General features: G+C 56.3%; 1 protein-coding gene across 3 annotated transcripts in view; it reads left to right on the forward strand.

Moving 5' to 3' along the window:
• HDAC5 (histone deacetylase 5) overlaps positions 1-25,891 on the forward strand; it is a 100,302-nt gene that overhangs the window by 57,520 nt on the left and 16,891 nt on the right. The window contains exons 3-15 of one of the 3 annotated variants that reach the window (XM_090044239.1): positions 7,309-7,565; positions 8,646-8,793; positions 9,457-9,571; positions 11,475-11,605; positions 12,338-12,469; positions 15,511-15,623; positions 18,779-18,913; positions 19,676-19,898; positions 20,515-20,735; positions 21,107-21,373; positions 23,694-23,859; positions 24,677-24,810; positions 25,319-25,439. In XM_090044239.1, the coding sequence (XP_089900365.1) occupies positions 7,309-7,565; positions 8,646-8,793; positions 9,457-9,571; positions 11,475-11,605; positions 12,338-12,469; positions 15,511-15,623; positions 18,779-18,913; positions 19,676-19,898; positions 20,515-20,735; positions 21,107-21,373; positions 23,694-23,859; positions 24,677-24,810; positions 25,319-25,439 (2,163 nt within the window). The remainder of the gene's footprint in view (positions 1-7,308; positions 7,566-8,645; positions 8,794-9,456; positions 9,572-11,474; positions 11,606-12,337; positions 12,470-15,510; positions 15,624-18,778; positions 18,914-19,675; positions 19,899-20,514; positions 20,736-21,106; positions 21,374-23,693; positions 23,860-24,676; positions 24,811-25,318; positions 25,440-25,891) is intronic. The other 2 variants (XM_090044237.1, XM_090044238.1) reach the window with 2 other exon arrangements.

A 25,891-nucleotide genomic window follows, 5' to 3' on the forward strand; every position in this document is an offset into this window, starting at 1 on the left:
ATTAGTACCCACGTGGATTAGGACTATGGGCTAGTAATTGGTGGGCTGGATCATGGCCTGGATCATGCCCTTCATGTCCTGAATCTTTGCTCCGGGTAGGCAGTAGACCTTGCGTGTCGAGGGGTCCTGGCGACAGATGGGGTCCTCTGTACCTCTCAGGATGGGGTCACCTATGACAATCACTCGACGCTTTTTTCCTCCTGGCCTGCTTAGCTCCTTCGGCCTGCTCGGAACGTGGAGAGCGTGAAGTTGCCTCCTCTCTGGTTGCCTCCTCTCCTTCCTTGTCCTCCAGAGTTGCCAGAGCCTCATACCTGTTCTCCAGCCAGACTGGAGAACTGGTACTGCTGTGTTACGAGCAGCCCTGGTTTTGGAGGTGACCGTCTGCCACTCTGCGGTGGAGGGCACTTCCCGGGGTGCTTCTTCCTTGGGTGTGTGACCCTGCAGGGAAAGGAAATATCTGTCAATTTCTTCCTCAGCCTCCCTGATTCCCCTCAGCCTGCTAACCTGCTCCTGGAGCTCCCCCACCTGTGCCTCCAGGGCCCTAAAGTGGGTGCCTGCAGCACAGGTGTGGGGGTCCCCAATCCCTGCCCCTCCCAGGGCTGGCTGGGCAACTCCTGCAGACCAGGGGGAGCGGGGATGCCAGCCCCCCCATGGGCTCTGTCTGGATGGAGGCCTCAGACAAGCCCCGGGAAGTCTGCGCCCCCCAGGCAGGGGCCCTGGCAGCACTCCGTGTCGACACCATCGTAAGAGTTGCTGCTAGTTTCTGGCTTAGTGCAGTGCCTTCGCCCCGCGCTACCAGGAGTCTCCCTCCTGGCCCTTCCTGCTCTCCTGCCGCCACAAACACCAGCGCGCGCTGTTCGCGCTGCTCAGGAGTGCGGCTCCCTACTGGCTCAGTTAAGAGGGATCCAGGGCTTCCCCACTGGATCCGGCTTGGCTGCTTCGGTCCCTCTGGCCCACTTACCTTAGGGGGTTCAGCTGCTGCTGGCTCCGCTACTGCTGTGTTCGCCTCCGCTTCGGGTCAGGTAAGGGGGCACACATGCGTGTGGGACACACGTGTGCCTGGATCCCTCCTCTTCTCCCTGCTCCTGGCTCCCGAGTACCTGGGAGGGGAGAAGCCCTAGTTCCCCTTGCAGGAGAGATGCCAAGGCTGGAGCTTGGTCTGCCCCACTGGTACCTCTCTTGGTACCCCAGTAGGGGTGGTGCCCTGGGCCTGATCGTTGGCTGCTTCTCCCAGGCTGTTCCTCCCAGGTGCAGTCTGGAGTGTAGGTGTAAGTGGCAAAGCATCCCCTGGATTCTGGGCTCCTCTGGAAGTTGAAGCAGCTCCTTGCACATGTGGAAGGGGCTCAAAATCAGGATACCCCTTCTTACTCTGATGACAGGGCTGGTGTAGGCTTCCCTGCAACATGGGGCATTGTCTTGAGGCCAGTGCAACCCTGCTTCTGGGCCTTGGTTGCCACCCTCTGCCCTGACTTGTCAGTCGGGCCTGGATGTAGAGGGAGAAGCAGACTGAGGGCAGCTACAAGTGTGCATATCCCATGGGTGCAATGGGCAGTATATTGAGGACTGCTGGAAAAAATGCACATTGGCATGCACACACACACGTGCCTGCACCATACAGAAAACTGAGGCTGACTGGAAAATGCTCATGTGCCCACACATGTGCCCATGTGTAGTAAATCCAGGATAGGTAGAACTACACCTGTATAGCTTCCCCATGTTGCGTAAAATGTACAATAGGTTGAGGATACTTGGTGTAACACACGTCTACCCATGCATGTACATGCAGAAATATATGTGGTGACATGCACCCCCCTATCCCCCAATGTGTGTGCTCTGCAGTTCATTGCCACTTACAGGGGATGCAGGCGTGCAGTCCCACACCACAGCATTCTCCTTGCTGAGATTTTAGTCAGGCCCCACAGTGACTGAATGCTCCAGAGAGGGGTATCATCGGCTGCTTCTGCTCCTCCCTCTGCCGATGGCATGCTGGCACTAGAGATGAGCTGCAGGCTTGTCTGCAGATACCTCTGGCGTGCCAATCAGTCAGTGTTGCAGCTGTGGGGGAGTGGGGGCATGGGTTGGGGTAAGGTGGGGGTGAGGCTAGGGCATGGGTTATTGTCTGGAGGCTCATTTGACTTGATCAATCGATGTGTTGGCAGTGACGTCCATGTGTCCGTCCATCCTCACAGCCGCGCGTCAGTGTCAGGATGTCTTGAAGGATGACCCACGCTGGGGAGCAGGGAGTATTAGTATTCTGGGCCGCTCCCCCCCCACGCCCTCTCCACCGCCCCCAACTTCCTGTTTGGATTAGAACAGGTTGTTCATTGGAGTGCGGCGGCCCTGCTGCTCGCATACAAATGGGGCTGCGTCTGCCAGGCGGTTACTCACGGCTGCAGCGGGAGCGTGGCTTCATTCATCTGCAGCGCCAGCAATGCTTAGCTCTGGGGGAGGGGCTGTGGCAGTGTTTGGAGCTAGGGCTGGGTCTTGGTCCTCCTTCCTTGAAGTGCAAAGGTCCCTGAGTGCCCAGGGAGTACAGTCCAGGGGAAGTGGTCTGCAGGAAGCACTGAGGGCCAGGGTATTAGGCATAGACTGGAGCCTGGGTGCTTGTCTTCCATACTCAGCTCTGTGACAGTCTCTTTAGTAGCATGGACTGGGGGCCCAGGTGCCTGGGTACTGTTCTCTCTCTATGAAGCCTTGAGCAAGTGAACAAGGCTGCAGTTTCTGGGGTTCCAGCATGTGACCCTAGGGCCTGGTTTTCAGAGTCACTTAATGCTTCCGGCCAGGGTTGCCTGATGTACAGGTACCTGGTCTGGGTTCTGCCCCTGGACTCTGTGCTAGGTTGCCAGGTGGCTTTGGGCAAATCTCTTCCATTGTGAGTGCCTCAGTTTTCCCCTATACAGTGACCCCCAACCTCCCTTGTTGATTACTTTAAGGCTGAAGAAGAGCTGCTCCAGACTGGTGATGCAGTTGTGTGCAAGGCCGCTCAGGCCAAGCAGGTCCCCCTGAAGGAAACTGGCTCAGGAAACACCTTCCCCAGGGTTTGCCAAGACCTGTGTCATCTTGTAGGCTTTGGGGAAGGGGTTACTTCCTCTTTGCTTCAGCCTCTTGTACCTGTGTCATGCCCTTTGCCTCAAAGTGCTTTCTTCTGGTGGGCTGAGGGAGGGGAGACCCCAAGACTTGACTTGGGGAGTGGGTGGTAGAATCAGGAATGGTCCCCCAGGGCCCTGGCAGCCGGTGTCCTGTTCTTACCATTCTGCTGCACTATCAACTTGCCACACCAAGGAGAGATCCCAAGGGGATGTGCAGCCTGTGGCCTCAGCAATGCTGGGTCCGAGCTGGGAGTGGCTGATCCTGAGGAGGCCTTATTCATCTGCTTCTGCTCACTATCTCATGCTGGCATCATGCTGCCCAGCTCTAGGCCAGAGAGCAGCACTGCTGGGAGCACAGAGCCTACCGTATCCGAGCACTCACCTGACCTCTCAAGAGGGCTGTGCAGCCCACCCAGAGCTCCATGCTGCTACAGCCACTCTGCCACCAGCACTTGAGGCAGCCAGGGGGTGTCTGCCCTCCACTGCAATCACAGCCACCACAGCATGGACACGGCCTGCATGAGAAGCAGCTGCATATCCTGTATCGGGTTTCACAGATAGGGAAACTGAGGCACAGGGTGGGGGTGGGGGTGTATGATTGCACAGCATGGAGGTGTCCTTGGCTGGTCCTGTCCCTTTGTGCTCAGCGCGTGACCTTGTGGGTGAAAGCATGGTCTATCTGTAGCCATATGCACAGGATAAATAAAGTTTAATGCAGCCCATCAGTTACTACATATTTAACAGCAGCACCTAGATGGCCATTGGCTGTCAGGGCTCCATGTTGCACACATGCAGGAGCTGGCAGTCTTAGTAGCTTGGGAAGGGGGAGAGAGGTGAAGTGACTTGCTCACAGTCATGCAGGAGGTCCGGGTCAGAGGGGGACTAAGACCCAGGTGTCCTGGTGCCATCTTGTGTCACTGCTATTTCCCCCTCCGTAAGTGATGCCTTATATGCTTGGTCCCAGGCAGGGATGTAGGGCCCCATTGCACACAGACCCAGATATTCTGATGTCTTGTGCATTTTTCCCTGTATGTGGCTGCAGTGCCAGTGTTTTGGAAAGGGAGATCCCCCATGCACCTCATCTCCTTGGATCTAGGGGGGCAGCTGTGGGGGAAGACTTTATGAAAGCATTCCTGCCTTGGGTATGAACATTGGGTGCCCTATTCCATCACACATGCCCTCTGCAATCTTGAGTAACTCATTGCAACCACTGGATTTTAAAGGGATTTTGGTACTTGAATAACATGGCTGTGCCCCAGTACCCTGGGTTTGATGAGTGTGAGAGAGTACCTCCTCCACATTGCCAGGATGGAGAGGGGCACAGGGAACAGGCCACACAGGAGTCTTTTTCCTCACATCTGGCCCAGGCAGGATTCTCTTGTCTCATGTTGTGTGACACCTCAGCAGAGCTGGCACGGGGCCCTGCTTTGCTGAGCTGATAGCATGCTTGCACCTTTTTGGCCTGGGTGTAAGCAGTGCTGCTGGGTATGAGGCTGTGGGGAGGAATGGGTCCTCCTGACTCTCCCTCCCTAACAGTGGCAATGCCAAGGAAATGGAAGTAAAACATCACCACACCTCAAAGTGACCCCACCCTGCCCTCCAAACCAGGTTCATGAAGATTTAATTCGGTTTGTTTGTTGATGGTGTCAGATGGAGAGCACAAAGGCAAGGACCTGCTTCCAGGGGGGAACTGGCTCATGGCAGGGGCAGGGTTAGGGGTAGGGGTGCCCATTAAGTCCATGGACCTGCCTGACATCACAGCCATGACTGAGAAGGCAGAAAGCCAGGCTGGGAGCAGTGTGTGTGTGGGGGGGGTATGTGGCTCTGCTTGGGTGGGAATGGTACATGGCTGGGTGTGTATCTCATCTCTTAGGGGCTGGCTTACTGCTCCACCAGGGCAAACATGGAGGTGGTTTTGCTTTTAGCTGGGGCCTGCCGGTGTCTGATGCCAGCCTGAGCTCCAAGGCCGTGTCATGACTGTTGGTGCTTCCCTCTCCTTGGTTCTTTCGTGGCGTCCAATCCTGGCATACTGATCACCATCCTCTACGTGTTCTTCCTGCCCTGGCATAGCATCCGAGGACCCCAGCTGTGGACTAGGACACCGCAGTGCTAGGCGCTGTACAGGCAGAACAGTAAGACAGGCTGTACCCCAAAGAATGAACCATCAATGTATCGGGCAACACACTGCCGTGAGGGACAAATGGAAGTGGGGACATGGAAAAGCCAGGGGGTGGGAGCGGGCAGCTTGGCTAGAAGTGGGGGCTGGGCCCCTAGAGTCTTGCCAAGGTAAAGTGTTTCGTAGGTGAGTTCTGAGGTGTTTGAGGTGGCAGTCAGTGTCATAACAAATAGCCACCATTTCTATGATGGTAACACCCTAACGAAGGGTCCCATTGTGCTTGGTGCTGTACATACCCAGAGCGAGGGATGGCTCATGCTCTGATGAGGTGAGGTTGACTCTGGCCCTGGGGTACCAAGGATCTCTTCTTGCTGGAAAGCTGAACTCCCCAGCAGCCTCTTTCCCTGCAGATCTTGGGCGATGGGTACTCCATGCCTCAGTTTCCCCTGAAAGCCTGGGGCAATGACACTGGCCTTCCTTAGATTGGGAGCTCTGTGGGGCAGGGGCTCTGTATTTGTACTTCAGAGGCCTGGTCCAGGATGGGGCTGCCGGCCCCAATACAATACCCCAATACAAACAAAGAATACTGCCACAAGTGTGGGTGTGTGAGAAGGGCAGTGCAGGGGGGTGCTTGTTACATAACACATTGATGCCCAGAAGAGGCCTTGAGCTCCTCGGGGGACCTGGTCAACAGAGGACCACTCCTCTCTTTCTCTCCTCCATCATGTCCTCTGCATGGTTCTGGGACTCTTAGCAGCCCTGTTTCCCAGCACTCCTCGCCCTGTTCCCTTCAGACCTTCTCTCTCTCCCTCCTTCCCCGGCCCGGTCTCTCTCAGAACAGCTGCTGTTTGGCTCTGTCTATATTTAGCACTGCCTCTTATTTCCCACCTCTCTGTGTAATTACAGTAAAGCTGCAGGGAGGCGGAGGAGCCTCTTCTAAAGACTTCTTGGCCTGTGCTCAGCAGGAGGTGCCGACCCCACTGGGCACCCCCACCCCAGGCTGTCGGGCTGCCCCAATACGTTCCCATCTGCCCCTGGCAGGGTGGCTGGGGCCTGGGCCTTGAGCGGGGGTGGCAGGCCTGTGTCTGTGCATGTTAATGAAGGCACACGTGGTTTTACAACAGGCTGGGAAAAGAATCAGGGGTGTCAGCAGCTGAGTCACCCACAGGCCAGGCTCATTCAGAGTGTGCCAGAGCGCGCCCAGTGATTCACGTCTGCTCCCAGGATGGCCATGCCAGTGGGGCCTGGGGACCACAGGTGGCAGGCAGCACACAGGCCGTGGCTGATGGGTACCTCCCTCTGGCATGGACACAAGCGCCAAGGCCTGGAGCACTGGCCCTTCCTGGCCTCATCAGTTCTAGAGGGGACCATCAACCCCTTCCCTGGGACTGGCAGGGGGACCAACCCCTGGGCCTTGCACTCTAGGCTCAGCTTGCTTCCCTGGGTGTCAGTAAGGGTGCAGTCAGGAGGTGATGCTGCATTGTGCACTTAATACCTGACCCTACATCAGTGGCTGAGTGGTGGGTCAGCACCTCCTGACCGGAGGCTCCGGGCTTCTCTTGACCTGTGATGCTGGGGCAGGGCAGGAGACATGGTAAGGATTGGAGATGCTTCCTGATGCCCCCTTTGATGACTGGGAACCAAGAAGTCACCCACTGGCCACAGGGCCTTCACTGCTCCTGCAGAACAGCACCTGCCAGGGCCCAGACTGGACAGATTAGCAGACCAAATGTTGGCGGCACCCAGTGAGTCCTAGTGTGTTTGCAGCCCTGATCCAACCTCTTGCTTAGGGAGCAACCTCCCACAGCAAATCAGGAGTCACTGTTGAGAGAACAGATGAGACAAGGCTTGGGGCTAAATTGTGGGGACAGGTGAGGGGGAGGTGATTCTTGGGTTCCCAACAGAGAAGGAGGGAGAGTGGGAAGGAGACCTGCCAGCTTCCAGATCTTGGTCATTTTTTCTTGACCCTGGTTTGACTATAGCCCTCTGGGATGCTGTGTCCAGCAGGCTCCAGGCTGTACTCTGGCTCCTGGGATGCAATGCCCCTGCTCCCCTCCCCCCTTTGGACACAGTCCCTGAGGCTTGGCTCTGCTTCCTCCCCAGCGGTCGACGTGAAGCCAGCGCTGCCTGTGGCCATGCCGAACTCCTCCTGCAGCAGCACCCCAGTGGACCTGCGTACGGAGGCCCGTGCCAGCCTGCCCAGTGTGGACCCCACAGTGCGGGAGCAGCAGCTGCAGCAGGAGCTGCTGGCCCTGAAGCAACAGCAGCAGCTGCAGAAGCAGCTGCTCTTTGCAGAATTTCAGAAGCAGCATGAGCACCTGACCCGGCAGCACGAGGTCCAGCTGCAGAAGCACCTCAAGGTGAGGCTCCCCATGGCTGGGCCTGCCAACCCTTTCTACAGCCTGCTTGCTGCTTCTTTGCTACCCTGTGCTGTGACAGCTGGGATGGAAGCCCTGTTATAGCTCCCAAGCTAAGCAGGCTTGGGCCTGGGTGGCCCTTGAAGGGGAGTCAAAGGGTTGTGGGGAACACACTACTAGAAAGACTCCATCTCCTGGTTGGTCATGGGGCCAGGTGTCTCTGAAGAAGGTGTGAGATACTGCTTAGTGTTCAGCAGTGACCTGAGCAGGGGAGTGCTTTTGTTTTTGAGCCAGACCTGAGTTATGACATTGATGCAAGTTCTGTTGTGAGTTTATGTCCTGCAGCATTGGTCCATCTTCCTCAAAGCTCCAGCTCCTGGTGTCACATGGTTAGGTGAACATCTTGACTTTATTTGGAAGTCCAAGCCATCCTCCTTCCACCCACTCTGATTGGCAAAGCCAGGCTGTGCTTGGCAGGACAGTCTAGATTAGCCTTCCCAGCAGCGTTTGTGGCTGAAGGCGGTTGAATGGAGCTGTGCTGAGATTCAGTTGTCCTGCATTGCCTGTGGCTTCTTGGTGTCCTAGCCATTCCTGGCTGTACCTCTTGGGAAGCCGGCACTGACAATGCAGGCTGAGTCTCTTAGGATCTTCTAGGGCTTCAGTCCACCCCCTTGCTCCCTTCCTGACCTCGGGAAAATCATTGGCACTGCCTCCCTCATTTCCTACCTCAGGTAACCTAGCCAGGTAGTAGGGAGAAGAGCTGGGAGCTTAGTGCTACCTCCAAGCTGCAACAGTCTGCTGCAAGGGCCTGTTACACTCCCAGCTCTGCCACTGGCTGGCAACGCTCAGCCTGGCTCAACCTTGCCTCCACCCTGAAGATGGGGAGGTTGCTGCTAGCATGGCCTTTCACTCCATTGGCCCCTGGTATCTGTCACACTGCAGGCCCCAGGGCACTGCAGCCCATGGGCTGGTGCTGTAAAATAGCTGGTGGCAAAAGGATAGAATAACTTGGGTCCCCCATCTAGCTGCCCCATCCACATAGACATCCTCCTGGGATTGCATTGATTGGGCCCTGTCTCCCAGCAGCAGCAGCAGGAGATGCTGGCAGCAAAACGGCAGCAGGAGCTGGAGCAGCAGCGCAAGCGGGAGCAGCAGCGGCAGGAGGAGCTGGAGAAGCAGCGGCTGGAGCAGCAGCTCCTCATCCTTCGCAACAAGGAGAAGAGCAAAGAGAGTAAGAGCTAGTGAAGCTGGGGCTGGTGGAGCCAGTGCTTCCTGCCCCAGCTTATTTTTGCTTGTATTTTTGTCCTGGTTGACCACAAGTCCACATTATTTTTTGAACTATGCCTGGCCGAGCCCAAAAAATCAGGCCATTTACCAGATAGGCCCAGGCCGTGCAAGGCTGTTTGCCACATGGGCACCCAGCTGGAAGCTCCAAGAGAAAAGGGGAAGCGGGGCAAGGTGGAGCCTGCCGTCATCTTTGGTGTGGGTGGGAAGACTTGGGAGAGCTCAGCTAGGCCTGAGGTAGAGTGTTACATTCTGGGAGATGGTAGCAGTGGTGGCCTAGGTGGGACTGTGGCCTGTGGCAGGGGCATGTTTTGCACCTGCCTTGGCTTTGGGTTATGAGATGAAGAGATCTAGTCCGGGTGCCTGGCTTGGAGCTATGTTTAAATAAGAGCCAACCTGAGGGGGCTGTGATTACCTTCCCCTTTGCCAGACTTGTGCAGGGGACATTGGTGATTCAGCCCTGGCCCATTCACTCCTCAGCCCAGGAACCAGCTGAAAGTGTCAGCATGTGCTCTGCCAGGAGGGCTGGAGAGCCTTGCCTTGGGGGCTGTGCTCAGGGCAGGGTGGCTGGCCTTAGACTAGCCCATGGACATGTCCTGTGTGTCTACAGGTGCCATCGCCAGCACAGAAGTGAAGTTGAAGCTTCAGGAGTTCCTGCTCAGCAAGTCAAAAGAGCCGATAGCAGGCAGCCTCAACCATTCCCTCCCACAGCACCCCAAATGCTGGTAGGTGCCCTGTGGGCACAGCAAGCCTCTTCTCACCAAGAGATGAGGATGGGTGGAGCAAGTGGCAGGTGAAGTGGGTCAGGCCTCTCCTCACAGGAGCCTGCCCTCATGATTGGCACAGGGGCTGGGATTCAGTGCTGCAGTGGGTTGTTCCTGACTTTGCAGTGGGGTGTGGTTCAGTGGCTGGAGCTGGGAGTCAGGACATCTGTGTTCTCTGCTTTGGGGAAGGAGTGTGGTGGGATGTGGGTCACTTAAAGCTTCTGAGGGGCAGAGCTGGGAGGTTGAATCCATGTCCTGACTCAGTTCCTCTTGCAAGCTGTAGGAGTTACATGGCCTCCTAGGGCTCTCTGTCTTTCCAGGCTGGGTGAGGCCTGGGAACTTGCTGCAGGTTACATACAGGCCATGTGTGTTCTGGTCTGTCTGTGAGAGTAGTTCCCCATAATGGCACTCTGAAGGCATGGGGGTGCAAGGAAATAATGTGAAAGCAAGATCAAGACAGTTGGACTGCAAGCAGTTTCCTGGGCCTTCGCTGCACACTGAGGGGAGTGGGGGGAAACCTGGTGGATGGCTCTGACATCAGCCTTTGTCTCTGGCTCAAGGCACAGCCTGGCACACACAGTGGCTAATTGCATTGCATTGACCTGTTCCACTTCCTGAGCTGGGGATGTTTAGGGTATAAATCCACTTAGCCAGCTCAAGCAGAGCCTAGGTTGGCTGCTACTGCCTATCTGCTTCCTTCCTCCCTCCCTCCTCCTTTGTACTCTGACTGAGCCCTTCTTCCCTATGAGTCCCTGATTCTGCCCCCATCTGCTTGGTCTGAGTGCAGCGAAGTGAGGGCTCTGATCACCCAAGACCCCTGGGTTCTTACAACAGCTGTTAAACCCCAGCCTAGCCTTGATGCTCTCCAGGTCTGCTCCATGGGAGGAACTGGGCCTGCCACCATCGTAAGGGGTAGGGGGGCTGGGGGCAGGCATTTGTAACCTCCAGGCATGGGGAGAGCCTGTCTTGGTCTGGGATTGGAGCCAGGGCTGCCCTGGGTTTTTCGCTGTGACTCTCATCCATGTCACAGCCTTGGTTGGAGCCAGCTGTATCTGCTGTGCTCTTGGAGGTGGACATTGATAGCCATGTGCTCTGGACCTGTTTCTCCTGTGGGCTTTCAATGATGCTGGGGAGGTGATTGGGTGGTGACAGGGATCAGAGGAGCATGGGCCTGGCAGGTCACTTCTATTCATCCCCCTGCCCCAGACAGAGGCAGCTATGTCTAAACCAGCTCAGCCAAGTGCATGTCCAGCTGCTTTTAAGCACTGCCAGTGAAGGAGACTTCCCAGCCCCTCTAGGGAACCCGTGCTAGTGCTACACCACTCTGAATGAGAAGGTTCTTCCTCATATCCAACCTGAATCTGCCCTCTTATAATTAGGCCCATCATTTCTTGTCCTGTCCCGTGTAGACCCAGAAATGAGGCCCTCACCATCCTCTTTATAGCCACCCTTCAGGTATTTCCAGACTGTTATCAAATCCCACCTCAGCCTTCTCTTCCCTTGGCTCAATAATCCCAATTTCTCCAGCCTCTGATCCTGTGCTATGCTTTCTAGGCCCTTAGTTGTTCTTGTTGCTCTCCTCTGGATACTTTCCAGCCTGTCTATACCTCCGCTGCCAGTTAGGGAGCCTGGGCTAAATTGTGTCTTAACCTGGAGGACTTTTCAGGGAGGCAGAGCCATGTGGGTCAAGAATATGGGCCAGATTGGTTCCCCCTCCCCGTGAAGGCCTGACTGATGGAACTAGGACCCCACTAGGACTGTGTTGCACAATAGGCTGCCTGACTCCCCAGATGCTGCCTTGCTACATGGAGGCAGCTAAGGGAGAAGGGTCTCCCTCAGGGCTGTACCTGCCATGTCTCTGCAGGGGAGCCCACCACACCTCGTTGGACCAGAGTTCCCCTCCCCAGACAGGAAGCCCAGGAACACCGCCATCCTACAAACTCCCCTTGCTTGGCACCTATGACAGCAGAGACGACTTCCCACTTCGGAAAACAGGTGAGTCTTACTGCAGGGTGGGAAGGGCAGGGAGTCAGATGGCTGGATGCCTGCCTGTGATGTGGTGGGAGGGTCACAATCCAGCATTCCTGGTGCAGGTGTCACAGTGACCATTGCAAGGGCTGCAGTCTGAGTGAAGGGGTCAAGATCCAGCAGACTGCAGAGATTAGATTAACTCTTGTGTCCACTGGGAGCCACGGTTGTTGCTGATGTGGCTTCACATAGCATGCAGAAGGCTGTTATTACTTGTACAGTGTCTAACAGTCAGCTTCCACCAAAGCTTGGCACACTGGGAGCTGGGCTCATTTGCAGAGCTAGCTCCTCCATAGGGCCACAAAGCCCAAGGTACAGAAAGCCCAGCTCCTAGGTACAGAGCTCCATGCTCTGTTAAACACCAGACTGTATCCCACAGCAGCTACTGAGCAGTCATCAGCAGAAGATCCATGAGGTCCTCCTTACAAACTGCGCTGGATTTGAACCTGCAGCCCAGAGGCCTCAGGTTCAGTCTGAAGGCAGGACTTCTACAAGTGGGTGATTCTGCTTTGAGGAGAGACCCAGCTGCCACCCACCCATAACTCACCCCTGTGAGACAGGCCAGGGGTGGGGTGCAGGGCCAGATATATGGACCTGTAGCAAAGGCTGGCAGGACAAAGGAAGAGGAGGAGGAAAGTGGTTGAGGGTATTGGATGGGGGGCATCAGAAGGTTAATCCAGCTTTCCTTTGTCTCTCCAGCCTCTGAACCCAATTTAAAAGTGCGCTCACGGTTAAAACAGAAGGTGGCAGAGAGGAGGAGCAGCCCCCTGCTGCGCAGGAAAGATGGGACCGTCATCAGCACGTTCAAGAAGAGAGCAATCGAGATTACGGGTTAGCAGCAGGCGCAGGGGTAGCAGGATGTGGGCCCTGCCCACAGAAGTTGCTGTGTGGCACCCTCAGGGCCCCATGACTACACAGGGCTTTCTCCAGATTGACAGGATCCTGCAGGTGGCCTGTGGTTCCATGGACTGAGAACCTCTTGAGGCTACTGTGAGATCTGTGCTCAGGCTGGAGGGGATGGGCTTCAGGTGGCAGAGGGCCTTATAGATGGAACATTAGGCTAAGCGTCCAGATTCCTGGGTTCTCTCTGCTGGTGGTTTGTTTTAGTGGCAAGTCACTTTCCCTGCCTATGTCTCTGTTTCCCCATCTGTAAAATAGGCAAGGTGATGCTGATGGGTCTCTGTGGCAAACTGTGGGGTCTCTATGCAGACTAGGGGCCACTGTTCTGAATTGTTCTGACCATGGGCTCTCAAGCAGAGCTGCCCTTTAGATGCATTCAGAACAGCCACCTGGAGAGCTGCCTGAGCTGCTGCTCCCTGATGCAGTAGGGATCTGATGCCATCCAGCCTTGACATCCTCCACAGATGGGGATGCTCAAAGCCAGGAGACTAGCACATGTCCTTCTTTATCCTGCAGGAAGTCAGACCTGCAGTAGGATGCTTACTGGGACACAGGGTCAGCCGAGCTGGTTAAACTGGGACCAGTGGTTTTTGATCTGACTAGAGATGGCCTTGTATTCCTGATGGGGCTCTGACCCTGCAGCAGCAGGCTAGGTGTAGATCCTCTACAGGAAGCAGCAGGGAGCTGCCGTCCGCCGCACCTAACCCACAAACGCTAACTGGGTGAAGGCTGTACTGGATCTCAGCCTACTCTGGGGGAACCTGCTTGACCATGCGCAGCTATTTCTTGGACTGTCTGTGCGCACACTGTGTGCCGGATAGGGACATGCCAGGCCCCCGCCTGTGTGCTCAGATCATGTGACTGGGCAGCATGTGGCAGCCAAGAGCTGGTTGTGTGCAAGCTCATGTGGAGTGCTTGGTCTGGGCCTGTGATGGGCGTATGTGCTCACACCAGTTGGGCCATCCATAGTGTCCATGGGCTCAGACCCCAGGCCTGTCCATGAGGCAATGCTTATCACTGTATAGTTATGCCAGTATAAACCCCATGTGGATTCTTCCCGTCCAGTATATACTGGTTTGACTCTAGCAATGAAAAGTCGCCTAAGCTGGGTGGTTCCTATGCTTTTTGGACCAAGAGGCTGTCATCTGCCCCAACACATTCACCCTTATCCATCTGCTAACTGAGAAGGGGGCACCTTGTGGTTTCTGTGGCCTGCAGACTGTAGTGTGGGTTATGCTGTAGATACTTCCTCCTTGACAGGGCTTCAGGCCAAGCCAGTGGCTTGGGGGAAATGCTGGAAGCTTATATATTCTCCACACCCTGGCTTGAGTGCCCAGGTGTCTGCTCCTGGGCCTTGGGTTTGCCTGCCCTGAGCAAGGGGTCTCTGCACAGCCAAGGCAGAGCCCTGCCTACAGCAAAGCTTCTCCCTTGTCTTGCTCTGGTACTGAGGGAATCACCCCAAAGCCAGTTGCTCAGTGTGTGTGTGTGTGTGTGTGCGCTTGCGCACACATGTATGCACATGCAGTGGAGTACCCCAGAGCCAGATGCTCTCCAAGGAGGCATTTTAGGAGGAGACAGGATGCAAGGGGCAGACACCTTGGCATGGGTAGCATGTAACATCAGCCACATTTGGGAATCAACCCAGGGCTGTCAGCTGTGGCAGCTGTCAAGAGGCACCGTCTGCCTGAGTATCAAGGGAAGCAGCATGGAAACTTCTGGGCCAGATCCTCTGGAGCTGCTGGTGTAACCCAGCAGAGCTCCAGCAGACTGCATGGAGCGAGAGTTCTTGGCAGGTGGCAGCCAGCACAGTCCATGAAATGGTGCTCCAACTGTGGCTCTGTCCTGGACATGGCAACCCCAGAGGGTGCTGTGATGGAGGAAGGCCATGCAGCTGCCCCTATGTGGGAGACTGGTGGAGCTTGCAGAGGAAGGCAGGAACTTGAAGGCAGAACTGGTGCTTGGCTTTTTGCCTGTCCAGGTTGGGGGCTATATTTGGCCGAGTGTGTCCCTGTGGGTGCCCAGGCACTGGGGCAGCAGTTTCTGGCTGGATAGGCATACTCAGGTCCCAGGCACAACCTGCCAGGAGTGGGCATGTGTGTGGATTTCCCCCGTGGGTACATTGGATCCAGAACCATGTTAAAGCTCCAGCTGTGCCCCTGCCCTGGCCCTACGTGGTCCCTTGCACTAGTGCAGGATGTTGCTCAGCAGCCTCCAGCCTGGCCCGGGTATGCCTGCCTGCAGAGAGGGATGCAGCTGTGGGGAGGGCAGAGGGCTTAAGGGCCAGCAACAACTGTGCCTCATATGGGACCATATTGACTACAGCCGACAGGCCTTGCAGAAATTGTACAGCAGGTGGGGAGCAGCGATTACAGCCCTGGAGCACAAGTGCTGAATGTGGCTCCAGAAGTCTGTGCTCTGTCCTGCCTCCCCAACCTTCCCCTTGTCCATCCTGTGGGCCCAGGAATTGGGACCAGCTGGTGATAATTGTGCTTCACCCTTTCCTTCACTCAGTGGTGCTAATGGATTTAACCCTCGCAGCTCTAGCCCTATCAGGGGAAGCGGCATCCCTCCTTTGCAGATGGGAAAGAAAAGGCACAGAGAGGGAAAGTGACTGAATTGTTGTCTAAGCTGAAAGCAGACCCCACTTAGGCCCTTTCTGCCCCCAGTTCCCCTCCTTTGCCTGCTGCCCCCTGGTTCCCATTGGCAGGTGCTCTGTAGCCCCGTCTGCTCATTCAGGGCAGGGGTCCCCTCTTATCCTGTAGATTGTGCAGGGGAGGAGCACCTGGCTGGTGCTGAACATGTGATGCAGGTTGAGCTTTGGTGGAAGGCAAAAATGGCAGGGCTTAACACCCTGGCTGGGGGAGGGGGGCGCTTCCAGCTGGGTGTATCTGTGGTCTAGAAGCTCTGGAGCATTCCTAGGGAGCAGGTATCAGTGCCAGGAGCTGATGTGTGCATCTCTGTTTCCCTTGCAGTGTCCTCAGTGTGTAACAGTGCCCCGGGATCTGGCCCCAGCTCCCCCAACAGCTCCAACAGCACCATCGCTGAAAACGGCTTCACCGGCTCCGTGCCCAACATCCACACTGAGGTTTGCAGGGTGGTCCACACCCCATGCCCGTTCCCCAGGCCCCATGGATTTCCTCAGCCCTTAGAAGCATGGGAGGCCCCTTTGCCTAGTGGGGAAGTGCTCTGAGCCCTGGTGGGTGTATGTTGGAATATGGCATGCCCTGTGCTCTCCTAATTCCCTGGTCTGGGCTTCTCTGTAGCTCTTTTAACCACAAGGGCAACTCCATCACCCTGTCTAGTACCTAAACAGGTCATTTAACCAGGTCAGTGAGGCTGATGATGTAACTAACTGTGGTCCAAAGGGGCTTGGACACTCCCGTGCAGGTTGTGGGTATTAAACACAGCAGTTACAGATGCAGGTTCCACACAAGGCCTTCCTAGGCCTCTGAGTGCTGAAATGCTGCAAGGAGAGAAGGGCAAGGGACAGATCAGTCTGCACAGGCCCTGCTAAATACTCTTTCCTTAGCATCCGTGTTCTGCCATTGTGTGAGACAAGCATATTCCAGGTCAGGAGTTTATATTGGGGTGAAAGGTCAGCTGACCCTGGCTGGCCACTCCAGTGGTAGGGAGTGGATCTATAGCTAGGCCCAGATAAAGTGTTCTGACCACCTGGTGCTAGGCAGGACCTGGAACTAGCTGGGCCTGTCACTTGACCCAGAATAGCAGCTCTTATGTTCTTAAGTATTCCCAGTGTGGAGGAGCATGAAGGGAGGAAGGGCTCTTGGACATTGCTGAGTTTGAGCTTCTTTTTACACTGATCACACATCACACACCCAAAGCACACCTGTGTTTGTGGCATGTTGCCTGAGGCCCTGCATCTCCAGGTAGGTGCAGGACAATGGACAAGATGTCCCATAGGAGCCACAGGAATGCTGTTCACAGGTGGCTTTGAGTGGCAGCATTGGAGAATAGCTCTGGGATGACTTGTGGCTTTCACCTGGGGCTGGGAGAATGAGAAGAGCATTTTGTATCTCTGGTTGGGATGTTGGCATTAAATATATACACACATAGGTTGCTTTGAAAACAAGCTTGTATCCCAGCTAGACACCATCCAGGCCCTCCCCAGGCGCCTCCCTCAGTGACCTTCCATGGTCACTCAGGGTACCCAAGGAGCTGTTTCAGGCTCATTTCCTATTTCTACACAGTGCTGCCCTGTCACAACTGAAATGAGTGAAAGGAAGTCAAAATACCATTTGGATTCCAATACAGTCCAATAAAGAAAGTCATTCTGGGTTGGCAGTTTGCTAGAGGCAAATTACCTGCGCCCCTGCCACCTAATGGTGAAGCATAGCAGTAGCCACCTATTGCAGACAGCTGCATGTCTGCTGCTTCTCATCCCTCTGTACTCCATGTGAGTGTACAAACCTACATTATCTGCCTCAGGGTATGCGTCTGTCTGTCCCTGTCCTCTCCCTCAGCACCAGGCCTGAAATAGGGAGTGTAGATGGGACGCTGACTGTTCAATGATGGGAGTGGGTGGTAGTCCAGGCCCTAGAATGTACATTCCATTCCTGAGACAGGGGTGCGAGTCCATGCATCAGTTTCCTGCTGGGGCTTGTCACTGGCACCTTTTGCCCTAGGACTGGCCTTGAAGCACAGCTGGCATGTTGTGCTCAGATTCCCTGCAGATGTGTCCTGGCCTCCCATGCAGTCTGACCTCCCTGGTGCTTTAGTAAGGAGTCCTTGCCAGATGTCAGTGTCATAGAACCTGTTAGGCTGTCTGCAGATGTCAAGGCCAGACCCCAGCCCATGAGTAGTCTCAGTTGGGTCCCTGCTACTTGCTCTCCAGAGCTGCATGTGGTGGTAGACTCTGGCTTGTCAGATCTGGGCTGTGGCTGGACACAGCTGACTGCCATGAAATAGGGGCATTCTTGGCATGGATCGGAGGTTCAAGGCCTTCTGTTTCCCTGCCTTGTGGGATAGAAGCCATGCCTGAGGAGTGCACTCTTACAGGTGGAATATTACCCGGAGTGGGGTGGGGATTGAGACCACTGAGGGCCCAGTTTGTCTGGGGTGGGTGGCTCTCAGGGAGCTGGGACAAGGCTGACACTCCACTGGCCCAGAGGAGCCAGCCACCGGGTTTAACCTTGATGTGGCTGTGGACAGCACTGGGAGCTGCAGAGCTGTCTCTGCCTTGCATCCCAATCAGGCTGAGCCTCTGCTCCCTGCTGCTGCAGTGGGGATCTGATGCCAGCTCACTGCCAGGAGCCAGCCAAAGAAGAGATAAGGGTTCCTGGACCCAGTAGATTGGGGTGGCGGTGTCCAGCACAAAGTGGGTGGGGAAAGTATCTTTCTAGGGGCATCTTTGGAAGGGGGTGGGGGGCAGCATGGAATGCAGGCTGGGCCCATCCTGCCATGGGCTGGGGGATCCTGCTGTGCCCCATCCTCAATGGAGTGTGGGTAGAAGGGTGCCTGCAGGGGTGGAAGGGGCATGTTCTTCAGGGCATTAGGGGCCAGCAGGGAGATGTTCTCCAGGGCTGGAAGGGATGGGTTGGTGTGAGAGATGGTGTTGGGGCTCTAGGGCTGGATGGGTGTGGGGAAGATGTTCTCTGGGGCTGCTCAGGCCAGGGCTAGGGGGCCATTCTCAGGGGCACAAGGAGCAAGGTGGGGGATGTTCCTCAGTGTGCTAGAAGCAGTGCTGGGGACATTCATTCATGGACTGTCCTGGATCAAGGCCGGGGCCTAATCAGGGAGTGCTCAGTGATGAGCACAGGGATGAGCTGTCAGTGATGAGTTCCTGCCTCTGAGCCCTTTGGATTGAGATGGTCAGGGGACAGTCAGGGACCCCCCTGCCTCAGGTCTGCCCAGTGGGTTGGTGACCCAGGCACGGCCATCCTATCAATGTACCAAGGATGTAGCAGTGCAGCATCCCTTGCCCCCTGGACCAGGGCTGCTCCATCCCATCATCCTTTCAGGCTTCTTTGGTCTTTTTCCTCTTGATGCTGAACAAAAAAGCCTGATAATCCCTGTTTGGATGTTGCCCCTCCCTCTGTCCCTCCCTAGTTCTGCCTTTGGTGGCAGGGAGCTCCCCCTGCTGGCCAGTGCTTTGCTTGCAGAGCCCGTCACACCACATTTCAGCAGGAGTGGCCTAGCCTGCAGCGATGCTCCCCGGGGACTCTGGCTTGCACTGTCCACTTGCCTCCCTTCTCACCTCTGTGCGCTCCTTCCTTCCTGCAGCAGATGCTGCCGCAGCACCGAGCCCTCACTGTGGATGGGACAGCGAGCCAGCTCAGCCTGTACACCTCCCCCTCGCTCCCCAACATCTCCCTGGGGTTGCAGGCCACCGTCACCGTGACTAACTCCCACCTTAATGTGAGTATGGATGCCCTGCACACCTTTGTGCCTTGTACCCCAGGACAGCAGCTGTGGTTAAACTAACTAGTCCGTGATCCAGGAGCTCCTGAGTCTTGGCACTGGCCCAACCCTGGCTCCTAGCACAGCCATGGAGCAGGCATACCACGCTCTGTGCCTCAGTTTCCCCATCCATCAGCAGCTGAGAGCTCTTTGCTTCAGGGTAGAAGCAAAGGGCACTTGCAACCTGTGAACCCTTCAGTGGGTTATCCACTTATCTGTTTCCCGGATGGGGCAGCCCAGACCTGGAGGAGCTGTTTGCCACAGTCAGGCACAGAACTGAGGCAGAGGTGGGCAGCCAGGGGGCATTTTCTGGAATGTTTCCTGCTTTACCTTGACGCCAGCCCAGGACTTCTGGAAAGCACTACTGTGGAGAGCCAGGATCATGGAGAATTGCTGCAGCTTTAGCAGAGTCCTGATCTCACTCTGAGCCCCTACGCTGGCTGCTAACACATGGCCTGCCCTGCCCTGCTGGGGTCCAGTATTGCCAGAAGTCGTTTGTAGTCTCTCTGCAGCCTGCCCTGCCATTGCTTTGCCTGGAGTTCCTCTCTGTATTGTGCTCTGTTGACCTGTGCATGTCTGCACCCATGCCCAGTGAGGCTCCAATCTGCTCCCAGCTGTAGATCCCAGGGCAGGATTCAAGCCAGGACTGGTGACTGTAGCTCATGTCCCCCATCCCTGATCACCATTCCTGTGCGATCACCATTCCTGTCTTTCCCACAGGCCTCCCCAAAGCTCTCTACACAGCAGGAGGCAGAGCGCCAAGCCATCCAGTCACTGCGCCAGGGCGGTGCTTTGACGGGAAAGTTCATGAGCACCTCATCCATCCCTGGCTGCCTGCTGGGGGTGGCGCTGGAGGGTGACACCAACAGCCATGGGCACTCCTCCCTTCTCCAGCATGTCCTGCTCCTTGAACAGGCACGGCAGCAGAACACGCTGATTGCTGGTGAGCTTGGCACAGTTGTGGTGCAGGGGGTATCTGGGGGTTGCAGACGGATTGTAGGGCACAGGCAGGGGGCATCTGCCTCCTTTCCAGGGGTTTCTCTTGTTGTTCTGGTGGGGCAACCAAGGCACAGAGGGAGTGACGACTCTTCTGAGGCTGTCTACTGACTCTGTAGCAGAGCAGGGGATGGAACCCAGGTGTCCTGTCACGGGGTCCCTGCTGCAGTGCCCAGACTTTGTCCCCCTTCCCTCACAGTGGAGGAATTCCTCAGTGCAGAGCATCCTTGGGGTTGGAGCCTTGAGTCTTTAGGATGGGAATTAGGAGGCTGGAGCAGGGTCCCCTCCATGGCCTCAACCAGATCATTTCAGGCCCCTCAGTCACCCTGTCTGGGAAAGCCCTGGGCATCTTCTGGCCACTTAACTAATGCAGCATCTTAGTGCCCTGGTTGCAGTTTGACCTCTGTTGCACTAAAGCACAGGATGTGAGATCACTTGGCTGCCTAGCATCATAGCAAGGGTAGAACCCAGGTGTCCAGGGCACTGTTTCCATTGCCCTGTAGAGCTGGCCTAGCTGTGGCCATCCCCTCTTCAGCCTGACCCTCTGTGCCCCCTCCTGGCAGTGCCGCTTCACGGCCAGTCCCCACTGGTGACGGGTGAGCGCATCTCCACCAACATGCGGACGGTGAACAAGCTGCCCCGGCATCGCCCGCTGAGCCGCACCCAGTCCTCGCCACTGCCCCAGAGCCCCCAGGCCCTGCAGCAGCTGGTCATGCAGCAGCAGCACCAGCAGTTCCTGGAGAAGCAGAAGCAGCAGCAACAGCAGCAGATTCAGCTTGGCAAGGTGGGCAAGGAGCAGGGGCTGGGCAAGGCATGGCAATATTGGGTCAACCTGGGTCCATGCTGTCTTGGGTAGGGGGCAGCAGTGCCAGGGAAACACCCTTGTGCTCTGTGCCACTCTGGGCATGAGCATGGCAGCAATGGCCAGGCAGAGCTGGGTTGGATCATCCTGGAGTAGCCACCCTGAGCATGGAGGCAGCAGCCATGGAGATGTGCCCCCTGGGCATGGCAGCTGTACCAGGGACACAGAGATATGCCCCCCTGGCCTGAAGGTAGGGCACAAGCACTGCCTCCCAGAGCATGCCCTATGCACAAGCAGAGACATGGTCTCTGGTACCCTCCAAACTCACTGCCCCCTTTGCCCTTTCTCCAAAGATCATCACCAAGACAGGGGAGCTGCCCCGCCAGCCCACCACGCACCCAGAGGAGACAGAGGAAGAGCTGACAGAGCAGCAAGAAGGGCCGTTGGAGGAGCAGGTGCCCCTGGGGCAGGGCTCCTTTGCTGTGGATGGCTCCACGGAGAGCGAGAGCACGCAGGATGACTTGGAGGAGGACGATGGCTGTGTTCCACTGAAAGACGATGCAGGCGAGAGTGGGGCTGAGGAGGAGCACACTGAGGTGCAGGATGTGGCCTACAAGCAGGTGAGCTCCTCCTTGCTATGCCCTGGCTTCATGCTCGTCCTCCAGCTGGCATCTTTGGCAGGATTTGAATGCATGGCCTCAGAGCCCTCAAAGGCTGGGCCTGCTGAAAAAGCTGCTGTACAAGCTGGTAGCAGTAGCAGGCTCATCTCCTCTGCCATGCGCCTGCTGTCCAAAGGGAACATTGTGTGTGTGGGTTATGCCAGCGTAGGTGCTACTGGCCTGGAGGCCAAGTCTCCTGTAGAGCACTGCCAGGCTCATGCGTTTTTGGGTAGGACATAGCTAGAACAGGGCAGCTGTTTGTGCCTGGGTATCCTTCCAGCTGTTGCCCATCTCTTTGGTATCTGTGTGGAGCGAGGGTGGAAGGGAGAGGGGGGAAAGGGTTGGTGGGGCTGCAGCTCTGGCCCCCAGTGCCATTCATTCTCTGTGCTGCCTCATGAAGGACCTAACTAGTTCCTGTCACCACTTTAGCCTTGTGTAGGTTCCTGTTTACCTAGGATGCTTCCCTGCCCCCCCCCTCAACTCCTTTGTACTATGTGGGTTTTATACTGGCCAGTGTGAGAAATCTAGGGAGCAGGGAATGGGCATACCCAGGCTGGTTGGGCCCAGAAGATTGTCTTAGACATGGCTTGGACAGCTTAGATGTGGGTTGGACAGACTCCCTGGGATCACAGTGGGCCCTAGAGGTGGCTCTGTGTGTGCTTGCTTACACATGCAGCTGGAGGAAGCAGACAGTGGCAGGGAAAGGCCTGGTCACTATTGTGGGTGACTTGTGCTGTAACATGTCCTACTCCTTGTTTCCCTGCATAGGCCAGTGGGACCAAGCTTCTGTGTAAACAGTGCCCTCGTGCACCCCTCACACACTCAGGCCCTGCCACAAGCACCCTCTAAAGTCCCCCCATGCCGCCCTCATCCATGAGCATGGCTACTCTTGTTACGCACGCTGCTGTTGTGCACCAGGCACACGTGTGCACTCAGAGCATCACAAGGCTCCAGCCTTTGCCTTGTATGCGTGCCCCCTCTCATCTGTGTTGCCAGAGCCAGTGAACATGGAAGTTGGTCCCTTCTCCCTTCCAGCTCTGTTTGAGCCCAGTGGCTGGAAAATTTGCTCCCACTTGTCTTTGAAGTCTCTCCCCTTCACTGGGGACTGCAGCAGAGCTGACTTGGAAGGGAGTGTGACTCATCTCCGCCCCCACATACCCACCATGCCCCCCCCTCCACCCCCACATGCACACACCTCCTGCATCATCCCCAGCTGCCACTTCCTGGCCATGACTCATCCAGGCTTCTGCTTCCCCTCTGCTTTCCAACCCCACCCCCTGCTAAATGTGTTATCAGCCCTGCCTCCCTGTCCTCAGAGGGAAGAGATTTGTGAAAGGGAAATGGACCAAGGAGGAACACTTGGATCAGAAGCTGGCAGGGAACAAGGCAGGGCTGTTTGTTGTCTGCGGTGCTACCCAGAGGGTTGTGGCCCATGCCTCAGCATTCCCCAGCCAGCCCCACTCAGGATCCAGCTGGGTACCTGTGTGTTGCTGGAGAGAGGGAGATGAGGCTGCCATAGAGATTTGGATGCCCACTGCCCAGGGGATATGGACACTCACTCCTGGTTTTCTTGGTGAGCAGCTTTGAGCAGCTTGGTGTGGCCCTGGGGTCACACAGGGAGTCTGTGGTAGAGCAAGGGGCAGGGCCAGGGGCTGATCCCTCACCTGAATCCTGGGTTTCAGTTCAGCAGTATTTTTATTTCAGTCTGTAGCACCCTGCCATGCTATGGCTGGCTGCAGAGAGCAGCAGGTCACAAGAGATGGGCCTGGGTGACATAGGCAAAGCCAACCTGGTACCCCTGTGGGTCTTGCCACCTGCCTCTGAGGGTGGGTGAATGTCAGGTGCCCTGGCTTGGAAGCTGTGAGAGGTCAGCATGAAAGGCTCTTCTGGATATGAGACAGGGCAGTGCTGAGCAGGTTCTGTCAGGAGTGGGTGACTTGAGCCCAGGGGTGCTGCCTTACCCTGGGCACTGTGTGTCTTGAATCTGCTGGGCCTCTGTGCTTCATTGTCATCTACCTGGAGGCTGCAGCTGAGAGCGGCACCTGGAGCTGTATACGCCTGTGCCAGTCTTAGCTTTGAAGGGCAGACGTGCTTAACAGGCAGGGGATGGCAAGGGTGGGAGGGTATTGGCAGCACAGTGAGTGGTGGTGACTGACCATGACCAGATCCCATGGCCCAGCATGGTGCCCCCCCCCCAACAGTGTCTGCCCTTCATGAGCATGGCAGCCTCGCACCAAGTGTAATTCTCCTTTTCTGTCCCCAACGGCGAATGGCCTGGTAGGTGTTCCCTGATGCCCAGCAGCTACAGCCTGCCCAGCTGTACCAGGTGCCCCTGAGCATCATCACCCTGCCACACCAAGCACTGAGCCGCACCCAGTCCTCGCCTGCCTCCTCGGGCATGAAGAGCACTGGAGCCGAGCCCCCGGTCAAACACCTCTTCACTACAGGTAAGGGACTGTGGGCCCAGCTCTTTCCAGCAGGGTGGCAGCTACAGGGGAGCGCTCTTGAGCTCTGCCTATGGGCCAAGCCACACCCGCAGCCCATCTCATGCCTATGGCTTAAGTTCCACCCTCTTGTGGTGCCAAGTAAGGGCCCCTCTCAGGCAGCTGGGCGGATCTGTAGTCCGGGGCAGTCTGACTCCCTCTGAAGTACCTTGATCAGCAGTGGAGCTGGTTGTTATCCAGTGTCCAAGTGGGATCCCACTTATTCCAAGTTCCTTGCAGATGGGGCTGCTGCACTCACCCCAGGGCCTATGTCACAGGTTTCCTTTGGAGGCCCCAGGGCTGGGCACCTTTGCTGGGTTTTAGCAGTGAAAATGTAAAGGGTCTCAGGGCAGAATCTGGTAGGGACCCACCTAAGAGTCTCAGACTGCCTGCTGCCTCCTCCAAGCAGCCTGATTGCCCTACAGGAGAGATGCCTTCCCCTTTGCCGTTCCCTGCCAGACCCTGGAGTCTTGGCAATGAGGGGCAGAGGAAAGGAAGCAAGGAGGTTACCTGGGGCTTAACACAGGGATTGACCCTGGAGCTGACATGCTGTGTCTTACCCAAGTCTGCCACAGGCTTCCAGCTGCCATACATGTCTCTCACCACCAAAGGAGAGACAGGACTGTCTTGTGGAGTTGGTGTGGGTTACTCAGGATAAATCCTTCCAGGACAGTCTCCAGGGATCTGGTCCAGGCAGCCCCCTCATCCCCCCTTCCTTCAACAGCCAGAGGGGTCTTGCTGCTCCTACTGCCAAGTCAGGACATCCTGTTTTTTCCTGCAGGTGTGGTCTATGACACATTCATGCTAAAGCACCAATGTACATGTGGGAACACTAACATTCACCCTGAGCATGCTGGGAGAATCCAAAGCATCTGGTCCAGGCTCCAGGAGACCGGCTTGCTGAACAAGTGTGAGGTGAGACTGAAGCCCAGGGGGCTGGGATATAGCTCAAGTTGCAGGGCAGGGAACGGATGGACCTAAGAGCTGAGGGTGCAGGTATCTTAGGTTGGACTTGCTTGGGGAACCTAATGCAGAATGTGTCTCTCCCCATGCTGCACTCCAGTATAAATGGATCCTTGGGGAGAGGAGGAACAGGTTGGCCTGGGGTGAGGAGAGGGTGCAGCATGAAAGCACTGTGCCACCGCCCTTCCTGCTGACATGGAGCATTGCATAGGTGAACTATTGCAGGGACTGGACACAGCCGCAGCATACTGGGAGCATAAGGCAGGATCCCCTGAAGCTGCAGCAGCCCTGCCTTCCTCCACGTATGCCAGGAGCCCTGTTTGTCCTGTGGGCTCCTAAGGCCAGTGATCCCTGAAAGAAGCCAGCTTTGGAGCTGAGCACATCTGGGGCCGAACAGCTTCTCCTGGCTATAGCTTCGCATTGGGACAGGGGTCTCCTTCACGTCTTTCTCTTTTTGCAGCGGATCCGGGGCAGGAAAGCCACGCTGGATGAAATCCAGGCAGTGCATTCAGAGCATCACACATTGTTATACGGAACCAGCCCTCTCAACCGGCAGAAACTTGACAGCAAGAAGCTGCTGGGTAGGCAGCCTGAGGCCCCTGCCCCACTCTCCCCTTGGTGGAGGCCCAGAGAGCAGATGTGTGCTGCTGTGAGGAGAGGCAGGCCTAGAGCGCATGGCAGGGGGTGTCTTCCTTAGGTGTTTGCCATGATCAGTATCCAGCAGAGGAACTATTGCCCAGTGGTTAGAGCAGGGTGGGGGTGGAGCCATAATTCTTGGGTTCCTAGCTTGAGGGAAATAGTGTGACTGAGGAGAAGTGGGACAAACAAAAGAAAGGACTCCTGGGTTCTCTTTCTTATGCTGGGATGTGCATGCTGCCCTCTGATTAGAGCAGGGCTGAGGAGTCAGGACTCCTGGATTCTGCTCCTGGCTCTAGGCCTATTCGATCCCTTCTTTTGTTTCTCCTGGCTCTAGGAGGAAATGGTGGATTCATGGTTATAATCTGTGTGTGTGGGACCTGTGGGGTGGTGCTGC

The sequence above is a fragment of the Crocodylus siamensis genome, chromosome 4 (assembly GCF_052110815.1).
Source record: "Crocodylus siamensis isolate JL-2025a chromosome 4, ASM5211081v1, whole genome shotgun sequence".
Classification (NCBI taxonomy): domain Eukaryota; kingdom Metazoa; phylum Chordata; order Crocodylia; family Crocodylidae; genus Crocodylus; species Crocodylus siamensis.